This window comes from Crinia signifera, chromosome 1 (genome assembly GCF_055691185.1).
Source record: "Crinia signifera chromosome 1, ASM5569118v1, whole genome shotgun sequence".
Taxonomy (NCBI): domain Eukaryota; kingdom Metazoa; phylum Chordata; class Amphibia; order Anura; family Myobatrachidae; genus Crinia; species Crinia signifera.
The window spans coordinates 42,135,665-42,148,117 of record NC_139217.1 but is presented as its reverse complement, the minus strand read 5'-3'; the positions used below and the strand labels follow the sequence as shown (position 1 = coordinate 42,148,117).

The 12,453-nt window shown below is 48.7% G+C and overlaps 1 protein-coding gene across 1 annotated transcript in view; it reads left to right on the top strand.

The window, feature by feature from the left end:
• The first annotated feature begins 7,309 nt into the window (after nucleotides 1–7,309).
• The window catches only part of SFXN5 (sideroflexin 5), a 195,109-nt gene continuing 189,965 nt past the window's right edge, over nucleotides 7,310–12,453 (top strand). Inside the window, exon 1 of the mRNA XM_083189303.1 lies at nucleotides 7,310–7,485. Coding sequence (XP_083045429.1) covers nucleotides 7,366–7,485 — 120 coding nt within the window. The 5' untranslated portion in view covers nucleotides 7,310–7,365. The remainder of the gene's footprint in view (nucleotides 7,486–12,453) is intronic.

Genomic DNA, 12,453 nt, shown 5'->3' with positions numbered 1-12,453 from the left:
CATGTACTTGTCCTAATTTGCATTTGGACTGTAAATCACAATCTTTCTTGTATTGTTCTTTGCTCATCTATGTATTGTCAGGCGCTGCAGAACCCTTTTGGCACCATATCAATGCTGCGGAACCCTTGCGGTGCCATATAAATAAACGATAATAATAAATAATAATGATAAGTGTATTGTGTATAGTCATGGGATATAAAGGTCATCCTACATTAGGTCAATACCTGAGGTTGATGTGGCTAAGGTCGGAAAGGTCGACACAAGCATTAGTAATTGTTAAGTCGACAGTCAAAAGTTCAACATGAGGTTTTTTATTTTGAGCCGACTTGCGCCAACAGGCAGTATTTCATACCCTACCATCCACCTTCAGTGGTCGACTCAGTGACCCCTACCCACTAGCATAGACTAATGCATAGGTAACCATTGTAACACCCTGTATATTACAGAAAACACCAATCCCACAGGCAGACGTTGCAGAGCCAGAAATGGAGCATTTTTAAAATGTGACAGTTGGTGGCACACAGCGTGACCTGGTAACCGTGGCCCGGGAACCACTGGTTTAGAACCACCGGTGGTGTTACTGTGTGCACAGGAACTAAGGGGGTTATTCTGGTGGATTCGCTCAAATGCAAATTCGCATCCTTGCGAGTCCACCAGATCCCGCCTTGCGAATGGTGAGATGCTAAGAAACATAATATAGGCGGGTGGGGAATTTCCTGTGTATCTGGTAAAAGTGGAACTTATTGCCACAAATCAGATCTTTTCGTTATGATTGAAGAAAACATAACCCACAACCTCATCTCATGTGTGTAAAGGTGCCCACACACTAGAACGATTTTGGGGCCGATTGGCCGATTTCCGATAAATCGGCCGATATATCGTCCGATGTTTACCGATAATCGGTCGAAAATCGGTCGATTTTTGCCCGATGCGCGCTCCCGTGGATCTTTAGCTGAATCTTCTGATCTTACGTGCTGCACAAAAGATCAGAAGATTTAACAAAAGATCCATAGGAACGCACACTGGAAAAATCTTTGGTAAAGATGTGCGCTTGCCTGAAATCTTTTGTCAAGGACGGATAAAAGATTTCAAGGCTAATTTATGCGCACAACTTATGATCGCAGATTTTGCTTGTTCTAGGCCTCATACAGCCATTCACAGACCAATGGATTCTGATTGGATCAGCAAATCCTGCAGCTGTATGTCAGGGATCGGTGTCTATGCTACAGCTTAGCATATTGTGGCTCCTGGTGCATGACAATTCTACGTCTGACGCCAGTTGTCCGTTACTGTTACCACATTGTGTACAGGAAAATAGTGTGTGCATCTGCCTGTGTACTCAGCTGTACACTTTTCTGCAGTACGTCCTGACCTACTCTCCCAGAATTTTCTAGATGCCACAGCAAGTACCCAGGGGGTTATTAGTTACCCAGGTGGAGAACCACTGTTATGCAAGTAATCCTGCTATGTGCCCCCTGGGCATGTGCCCAGTGGCAAATCCACCACTGATAAGCAGGGCCTTCTTAACAGCAGTGTGGGCCACTGGGCAAAGCAATGCACTGGGGCCATTACCCATTCTCCCCTCCTAGGGGTGGGGGGTGCTATCAGCAGCAGCTTTGATGTCCCACGGGTGGCAGGGGGTGCTCTATCTTCCACTCAACATGTAGGACCTGGAGCAGTAACTTCTGCTAATTACTCCTTTACTGCACAGGTGGTGGGAGGGAGAACACTAACGTGTGGAAGGGGGCACTGAGCTGAATGAAGGGTCCCTTGTAAATGACTTCCAGGGAGGTAGGGGGTGTTTTATACGCAGTGGAGGGTTGGATAATGGAGTGGGCTTAATATTCGGCATTTTCTGGTGGACGGGCAGCTTGTTTGACTGCAGATATCGCCATTATCTGGAAATAGATTTCTTAGCCTTCAGTAGTGTAAAAACCTAGAGTCCCAACTTTCAGGTGGTGCTGGGAACTTGGCGATCAGAGATCAGGAGCCAGAGCAATCTATTAACAAAAATATAAAACTGTACACCGGACGTTTGGAGCTGGAGCAGGGACCGGCTGCTGGAAGGCTGATATCTCTGGTTCTGGGCATGATAGAGACAAGCTGCTAGTGTCGGCAGAAAGGGGAGAGTCCCAGCTTTTGGAATATACTCTCAGAAAAACTCTAAGGGCCTTATTTTGGTTCACTCTTTCTGACAAAATACTTCTTAGATGGACAAAACCATGTGCACTGCAGGGGGGCAGATGTAACATGTGCAGAGAGAACTAGATTTGGGTGAGTAATTTTGTTTCTGTGCAGGGAAAATACTGGCTGCTTTATTTTTACACTTCAATATAGATCTCACTTTGAAATAAAACCCCACCCAAATCTAACTCTCTCTGCACATTTTGCATATGCTCCCCTGCAGTGCACATGGTTTTGTCTATCTAAGAAGGATTTTGTCAGAAAGAGTGAACCAAAATAAGGCCCTTAGAGTCAGAGAAAACATGAGAAATATGACTGGGAATTGCAATTAACAGGTCAGATGTGGACTGCTGCTTTGAAGTTGGAAATCTCATATAGCATGAGCCCTTATACACCTTGGGCCCCTGGGAAAGCCCATACGAAAAGATGGCCCTGCTGATAAGTACTAGATTAAACACCAATAATAATCAGTAAACTATCCCGACACGTCTCTCAGGTGACACAGAGGAATCAGCACCTTGGACAGTGACAAAGACAGATTCATTATGTTCTTCTGCTGCTCAGACATAGAACACGTAACGCCTGAAGTCAGGAACTCTTTTACTCACATGATACAGAGGATTATTCTCTACTGTAGGTTATAGTATAGTAATAGTCCCATATGAGACTGATATTAAATATTATCCTGGACAGTGGCATCTGGCATAATCTACAGTACAGTAATTACATTATTCCAGATTAGGATCCTACAATAATCACAGAAGTCGCCTGTTGGACACATGACACAGAGGGCGGGATGTATTAAAATACATCACCGCCCTTCGCGGCCCCCCCGCCGCGATGCCGCTGCATATGTACTAACATAGGCGGCTGGCATCGCGATGCGGTGACGGAGGCCCCCCGCGATACCTGGAATGTGGTGTGCGGGGGGTCTCCGTCACCTCCCAGCCGGCTCCTGCATTCCTCACGCCGGGGACAGCTAAGCAAGCTGTCCCCGGCGCCTCCCCCTCCCCCCTGCAGCCGGAAGGACGTCCGGCTGCGTCACTAGGGGGAGGAGGGGTTTACAGGGTCCAGGAGGACCCTTCAGGAAGGTAAGCCAGAGGGGGTTTCGGCGAGGCGGCGGGTTTGCGTCGGCGGGCGGCGAAAAGAAGCCCATAGGCTTCTATAGGGTATCGCCACCCAAAGGTGGCGATACCCTACACTGCGGTATCATTTTTGATACATTGGAAAATGCGGTAAAACCGAGGTTTTACCGCATTTTCCATTTGATACATCTCGCCCAGAGAGAGACAATACCCCAGACAGCAAGTATATTCATTCTGCATGTTAACCCCTTCATAGCCAAGCTGTTACCTCTCTGTGTATACTATTCTACTATGTCCTGGGATGGGAGCGGGTACACTTCCCCCTCCGGAATTCACAATTACTTCAGTTAGATAGCTATAATTATTTATCATCTTGGTACTTGTTTCCTAGAACGGCCACACCGATGTTGATCGGGTCGGTCGCATCGCATCGATCGCATCGCATGCGACCAAATCGCATGCGATGCGACCGACGCGATGGTCCCGATTTTTACATTGATTGAAATGTGAATAGGGTCCCTGGGACCCTATTTTACATTGGATTCAATGTAAAAGTCTCCCCAGACCCCAATTTTAACCCCCTCAACGTCACCCCACGATTGACACCAACCCGAAGCGTGGCGAGCATAGCGAGCCCGCGAGGGGCGGCGGTACGTATCCTCCGACCTTTTCATACCCCTACTATCCACGTCGGCGTGGAGTTGAGAATATAAAGTGTGGCGAGCGGGGCTCGCTGCGCTCGCCACGCTTCGGGTACGGTGGCTCGCTGCGCTCGCCACACTTTATATTCTCAGCTCCACGCCGACGTGGATAGTAGGGGTATGAAAAGGTCGGAGGATGCGTACCACCGCCCCTCGCGGGCTCGCTATGCTCGCCACGCTTCGGGTTGGCGTCAATCGTGGGGTGACGTTCACAATGGGGAGGGGGGGGGCATATACAATGAGAAATGGGCCATATTGGCCCATTTCCCATTTTTTTTCCCGATTACAATGTTAAAAATATTTTAACATTGAACCCTATGGCAAAATCGGGTGCATCGCGTCGGTCGCGTGCCATGTTAATGCACCCGACCGACACGATGGACCCGATTTTGCCTTTGCCGGCAAAATGGACCTGATTTCAAAGGAAATCGGGTCCATCGGGGGTAATCGTGTACCTTAAGTTAAGGTACACGATTACCCCCGATGGTGGCCGTTCTAGGAAACAAGTACCATCATTTTATTCCCCTTAATAGTGTAACATACACTATATATTTCCTATATTGGGTAATACAGTTTTGAATGTATAATATAATAATATATTCAATTTTAAACAGAGATAACTAAGATATGAGGGTTACCTCTGGTCCTGGAGTTACAACACACTGACAACTGGGGTCCTGGATCACACATAGAGCCGCTCCACACTCACCTGATGGCGCTCCACACTCACCTGATGACGACGGGGGGGGGGGGGGGGGGGCGCTGCTCCAAGTGGCAAATGCCTAAGGCTGCCTAGTGGTGGTGCCGACCCTGATGACACACTGACAACATGGGGTCCCGGAACTACAGCACACTGACAACTGGGGTCCTGGAGCTATGACACATAGAGCCGGCGCTCACCTGCTCCACGTAAGGGGTGAAGTGGCAGCCGGCGCCGCTACGCTCCACACTCACCTGATTGGGGACGGGGGGGGGGGGCGCTGCTCCAAGTGGCAAATGCCTAAGGCTGCCTAGTGGTGGTGCCGACCCTGATGACACACTGACAACTGGGGTCCCGGAACTACAGCACACTGACAACTGGGGTCCTGGAGCTATGACACACTGACAACCTGGGTCCTGGAGCTATGACACAAGGACACTTCTGGCCCAGAACAACAACACACTGACAACTGGGGTCCCACAACAATTGCACACTGACACTTGGAGTCCTAGACCAATGACACACTGACACTTGGGCTCTCAGGACAATAGCACACTGACAACTGGGTTCCTAGAACAATGGCCTCCCATGGAGCCTTGAGACAGCGCATGCGCAGCATGTATAAAGTTGCTGCGCATCTGCTTTCCCCGTGCAGAGGACCGCCGGCCAGGACGGCGTGGGGATCGCGGCGGGGGCATTGGTCACCACTGGTAATGGTATAGTCACCTAGTGACCCAATGCCTCCCCGATCACATATTACATTAGCAGGGAGGCTGTTCCAGACATTTTGGAGAACTAAACACAGATCCGTGGATGTCGGCTTGCTCAATCCGTCTGTATCTTCATGTGATCCCAGGCAGACTGGATGTGGCTCTGTGGAGGCCACATCATCACTTCCAGGACTCCTTGTTCTACTTTACGCTGAAGTTAGTTCTTAATGACATTGGCTGTATGTTTGGGGCTGTTGTCCTACTGTAGAATACATTTGGAGACAACCAGATGCCTCCCTGATTGTATTTCTCATCACTGAGGACACCATTAATCCTGGGCCTAATAACCCTGATTGCATGGCTGCAGGGCAATTATCGATAGACTGCTCATGCGTATGGCCCATTATACGCATGTGCGAGGCCATCCTGCGATAAAATCCTGCTAATCTTTTTATCGCGGCCCGTATGAAAGGTGATTGACATCAAGCCGGTGTTTGTGGGTGGTAACCGTACATGTTCTGGGAGTGTCAGGGAAAAGGCAGGCATGCCCAGGCATTTAGAGGGAAGGTGTCAGCTCCAGCACCTGAACAGCCTGTTTCTATTACAGCCACTGAGTAGGTCCTGGGTGACGTACAGACTGCGCACACCATCATTCCATGTGAACGACCTGATAACGGATTTGCAGCTAATCGTTGGTCCGGGTCATTTTTGCAGGATGTGCTAAGCAAATCGCAGGCGTGCACAGGGCGGGATTTCACTCTGGCAGGGCGGCGTATTCATGGCTCCAAAAATTAGCAGCCCAGCGATCCGGTCTGAATTATGCCCTATATCCCCAAGTCCATTAAAATGCAGCCCCAGACTTGCAAGGAACCTCCGCCATGCTTCACTGTTACCTGCAGACGCTCACTATTGTACCGCTCTTCAGCCCTTCAGTGAACAAACTGCCTTTTGTTACAATTATACTTATCAGTCCAGAGCACCTGCGGCCATGTTTCTGCGACCCAGTTCCTATGTTTTCCTACATAGTCTATTGGACTTGTTTCCACGTGGAAGGTATGGCTTTTTGGGCACAATTCTTCCATGAAGACCACTTTTGCCCAAAATTCCCTGAGCACTAGATGGGTGTACAGCTGATAGCACTGCTGGACATCTTCCAATTTCAATTGGTAAGCAAGATGTGTCTGTCTTTCATCATATATACAAAAGGTGCCCATACACTTATTCGATTTGGGACGATTTTACCCGATCTCAACGAATCAGGCCAAGAAATCTTCCCAAATCGGATGAGTTTGACATCCCATCCGACCGGTTCAATCTGTCAGATCGGACCCATCAGTGGCACATCGCGGGTGCTTTTTAGCACACAACTATGTGCAGCAACTTAACCGCATTTGCTGGGCGGCAGAGTGGGAAGCGGCTACTAAAAAGGGGGCGTGGTATATGGAAAAGGGGCAGGGCCTCACGGGGATGTCACATCCTCAGGCCATGCCCCCATTTTTCGCCCCTTTGCAAAGGGTGGGACGCGGGGCCGCCCCCCCAAAAAAGGGACGGTCCCGCGAAAAGCAGGACAGTTGGGAGGTATGCATACATCAACTTCAAGAAATGAGTGTTCACTTGCTGCCTAATATATCCCACCTCTTGTAGATGCCATTGCAATGATTTAATCAATGTTACTGACTACATGTGACTGTATTTGTATATACATATGTATATGTATGTACAAATATATATTTATATATAAAACACATTATCTCTCAGAGATATATCTGTGGAGTGAGGAGACAGTATTGCACACGCAGCACACACGTATATACTGCATTTGTGACTAGGTTGCAGTATATCTATGCACTATAGCACAAGGGCACGCTCATACAGGACTACACCTCCCGTCAGCCCCCGGGGCTGCGTCTGACGTCACACGCTGCGGGCAGCAGCTCTGGCCGGGCGGCTCCTCCCCTCAGTCACAGAACAGCAGCGGCAGGGGAATGAGGGCAGGAGCAGCCGGGGACTCCCCGCCAGGACTGCAGCTCCCGGCACCCCCCGTGGCGGGGGCGGACATGGCGGACGACCCTCCGTTCGTGCTGGGGAGGCCGCGCTTCCAGCAGGTGAGTGGTGCCCCCGCTCCGCAGTCCCCGGGGTCCATGGGAGCCGGGTGCGTGTGATGTGACAGCTGGCCCCGCCCCCGCGCCTTGCTCAGATCGCTCTCATTAGTTGCCTCGTCTGTCACTCAGATTAACAGGCGGGTAGTCCGCGAGCCGGCTTCTTGCCCGGATTGGACGAATGGGGTTGGTGAGGGCGTGGTTGTTTGGAGAGGGCGCGGTAAATGGGGAATGGGGCGGGGAAACGTCTTGTGGGGGGAGTGGGGACACTACCATACCTGTCACCATTCCATAGAGAGGACAAGATATGTAGTCCTATGTTCATGTATTTGCTGTGCTATAGTCATGTGCTCAGTCATGTATGTAATTTCCAATAGTAGTGAATGTAGCATTGTGCTCATGTCTATGCGTTCCTGTAGTCATCTCATCAGTACATGTATGTAGTTTCATATAGTCATGTATGTTGTGTCCTATAGTCATCTATATACTGTACTTTTGTCATGTCATTAATGTGTCCTATAGTCATGTTCCCTGCCATGACTATCCTGACATGTCCTCAGCCATCCCTGTTCTGTTCTATTGTAACGTCCTCAGTGATGCATACTGTCCTATACTCAAGTCGTCAGTCATGTCTGTACTGTCCTGTGCTCATGTCCTCAGTCATGTCTGTACTGCCCTGTACTACTCATGTCCTCAGTCATGTCTGTACTGCCCTGTACTACTCATGTCCTCAGTCATGTCTGTACTGTCCTGTACTCCTGTCCTCAGTCATGTCTGTACTGCCCTGTACTACTCATGTCCTCAGTCATGTCTGTACTGCCCTGTACTACTCATGTCCTCAGTCATGTCTGTACTGCCCTGTACTACTCATGTCCTCAGTCATGTCTGTACTGCCCTGTACTGATGTCCTCAGTCATGTCTGTACTGTCCTGTACTCATGTCCTCAGTCATGTCTGTACTGTCCTGTACTCCTGTCCTCAGTCATGTCTGTACTGTCCTGTACTCCTGTCCTCAGTCATGTCTGCACTGTCCTTTACACAGGTCCTCAGTCATGTCTGCACTGTCCTGTACTTTTGTCCTCAGTCATGTATGTGCAGTCCTATAATCATGTCCTCGGTCATGTCTGCACTGTCCTATACTTTTGTCCTCAGTCATGTATGTGCTGTCCTATAATCATGTCCTCAGTCATGTCTGAACTGTCCTATACTCTTCTCCTCAGTCATGTATGTACTGTCCTGTAATCATGTCCTCAGTCATGTCTGTACTGTCCTATACTCATGTCCTCAGTCATGTACAGTAGGAGCAAGTTTCATCTTTGCTCCCTTGGCCATGGCTAGCCATGGCTATTCTATTGTTCTCAGCTGCAATACGTATTGTATTGCAACTGAGAACAATAGAATAGCCATGGCTAGCCATGACCAAAGGAGCAAAGATGAAACTTGCTCCTACTGTATGTACTGTCCTGTACTCATGTCCTCAGTCATGTCTGTACTGTCCTGTACTCATGTCCTCAGTCATGTCTGTACTGTCCTGTACTCATGTCCTCAGTCATGTATGTACTGTCCTGTACCCATGTCCTCAGTCATGTATGTTCTGTCCTGTACTCTTGTCCTCAGTCATGTCTGTACTGTCCTGTACTCTTGTCCTCAGTCATGTCTGTACTGTCCTGTACTTATGTCCTCAGTCATGTCTGTTCTGTCCTGTACTCATGTCCTCAGTAATATATGTACTGTCCTGTACTCATGTCCTCAGTCATGTCTGTTCTGTCCTGTACTCATGTCCTCAGTCATGTCTGTACTGATGTCCTCAGTCATGTCTGTACTGTCCTGTACTCATGTCCTCAGTCATGTCTGTACTGTCCTTTACACAGGTCCTCAGTCATGTCTGTACTGTCCTATACTCCTGTCCTCAGTCATGTCTGCACTGTCCTGTACTCTTGTCCTCAGTCATGTCTGTACTGTCCTATACTCCTGTCCTCAGTCATGTCTGCACTGCCCTGTACTCCTGTCCTCAGTCATGTCTGCACTGTCCTGTACTTTTGTCCTCAGTCATGCATGTGCAGTCCTATAATCATGTCCTCGGTCATGTCTGCACTGTCCTATACTTTTGTCCTCAGTCATGTATGTGCTGTCCTATAATCATGTCCTCAGTCATGTCTGAACTGTCCTATACTCTTCTCCTCAGTCATGTATGTACTGTTCTGTACTCATGACCTCAGTCATGTATGTACTGTCCTGTAATCATGTCCTCAGTCATGTCTGTACTGTCCTTTACTCATGTCCTCAGTCATGTATGTACTGTCCTGTACTCAGGACCTCAGTCATGTATGTACTGTCCTATAATCATGTCCTCAGTCATGTCTATACTGTCCTGTACTCATGTCCTCAGTAATCTATACACTGTCCTGTACTCGTGTCCTCAGTAATGTATGTACTGTCCTGTACTCATGCCCTCAGTCATGTCTGTACTGTCCTGTACTCATGTCCTCAGTCATGTATGTACTGTCCTGTACCCATGTCCTCAGTCATGTATGTTCTGTCCTGTACTCTTGTCCTCAGTCATGTCTGCACTGTCCTGTACTTATGTCCTCAGTCATGTCTGTTCTGTCCTGTACTCATGTCCTCAGTAATATATGTACTGTCCTGTACTCATGTCCTCAGTCATGTCTGTACTGTCCTGTGCTCATGTCCTCAGTCATGTATGTACTGCCCTGTACTACTCATGTCCTCAGTCATGTCTGTACTGTCCTGTACTCATGTCCTCAGTCATGTCTGTACTGCCCTGTACTCGTGTCCTCAGTCATGTCTGTACTGTCCTGTACTCATGTCCTCAGTCATGTATGTACTGTCCTGTACTCCTGTCCTCAGTCATGTATGTACTGTCCTGTACTCATGTCCTCAGTCATGTCTGTACTGTCCTTTACACAGGTCGTCAGTCATGTCTGTACTGTCCTATACTCCTGTCCTCAGTCATGTCTGCACTGTCCTGTACTTCTGTCCTCAGTCATGTCTGTACTGTCCTGTACTCATGTCCTCAGTCATGTCTGTACTGTCCTGCACTCATGTCCTCAGTCATGTCTGTACTGTCCTGTCCTCAGTCATGTCTGTACTGTCCTGCACTCATGTCCTCAGTCATGTATGTACTGTCCTGTGCTCCTGTCCTCAGTCATGTCTGTACTGCCCTGTACTCATGTCCTCAGTCATGTCTGTACTGTCCTGTACTGTCCTGTCCTGTCCTCAGTCATGTGTGTACTGTCCTGTACTCATGTCCTCAGTCATGTCTGTACTGTCCTGTACTGTCCTGTCCTCAGTCATGTCTGTACTGTCCTGTACTGTCCTGTCCTCAGTCATGTCTGTACTGTCCTGTACTCCTGTCCTGTACTCCTGTCCTCAGTCATGTATGTACTGTCCTGTACTCATGTCCTCAGTCATGTCTGTACTGTCCTGCACTCATGTCCTCAGTCATGTCTGTACTGTCCTGTACTGATGTCCTCAGTCATCTATGTACTGTCCTGTGCTCATGTCCTCAGTCATGTCTGTACTGCCCTGTACTCATGTCCTCAGTCATGTCTGTACTGTCCTGTACTGTTCTGTCCTCAGTCATGTCTGTACTGTCCTGTACTCCTGTCCTCAGTCATGTATGTACTGTCCTGTGCTCATGTCCTTAGTCATGTCTGTACTGCCCTGTACTCATGTCCTCAGTCATGTCTGTACTGTCCTGTACTGTTCTCCTCAGTCATGTCTGTACTGTCCTGTACTGTTCTGTCCTCAGTCATGTCTGTACTGTCCTGTCCTCATGTCCTCAGTCATGTATGTACTGTCCTGTGCTCATGTCCTCAGTCATGTCTGTACTGCCCTGTACTCATGTCCTCAGTCATGTCTGTACTGTCCTGTACTGTTCTGTCCTCAGTCATGTCTGTACTGTCCTGTACTCCTGTCCTCAGTCATGTGTGTACTGTCCTGTACTCATGTCCTCAGTCATGTCTGTACTGTCCTGTCCTCAGTCATGTCTGTACTGTCCTGTACTGTCCTGTCCTCAGTCATGTCTGTACTGTCCTGTCCTCAGTCATGTCTGTACTGTCCTGTCCTCAGTCATGTCTGTACTGTCCTGTGCTCATGTCCTCAGTCATGTCTGTACTGCCCTGTACTCCTGTCCTCAGTCATGTATGTACTGTTCTGTACTCATGTCCTCAGTCATGTCTGTACTGTCCTGTACTCATGTCCTCAGTCATGTCTGTACTCATGTCCTCAGTCATGTCTGTACTGCCCTGTACTCCTGTCCTCAGTCATGTATGTACTGTTCTGTACTCATGTCCTCAGTCATGTCTGTACTGTCCTGTACTCATGTCCTCAGTCATGTCTGTACTCATGTCCTCAGTCATGTCTGTACTGTCCTCAAGTCATGTGTGTACTGTCCTGTACTGTCCTGTCCTCAGTCATGTGTGTACTGTCCTGTACTGTCCTGTCCTCAGTCATGTCTGTACTGTCCTGCACTCATGTCCTCAGTCATGTCTGTACTGTCCTGTACTGTCCTGTCCTCAGTCATGTCTGTACTCTCCTGTACTGTTCTGTCCTCAGTCATGTCTGTACTGTCCTGCACTCATGTCCTCAGTCATGTATGTACTGTCATGTGCTCATGTCCTCAGTCATGTCTGTACTGCCCTGTACTCATGTCCTCAGTCATGTATGTACTGTCCTGTCCTCAGTCATGTGTGTACTGTCCTGTACTCATGTCCTCAGTCATGTATATACTGTCCTGTACTGTCCTGTCCTCAGTCATGTCTGTACTGTCCTGCACTCATGTCCTCAGTCATGTCTGTACTGTCCTGTACTCCTATCCTCAGTCATGTCTGTACTGTCCTGTACTGTCCTGTCCTCAGTCATGTCTGTACTGTCCTGTACTCCTGTCCTCAGTCATGTCTGTACTGTCCTGCACTCATGTCCTCAGTCATGTATGTACTGTCATGTGCTCATG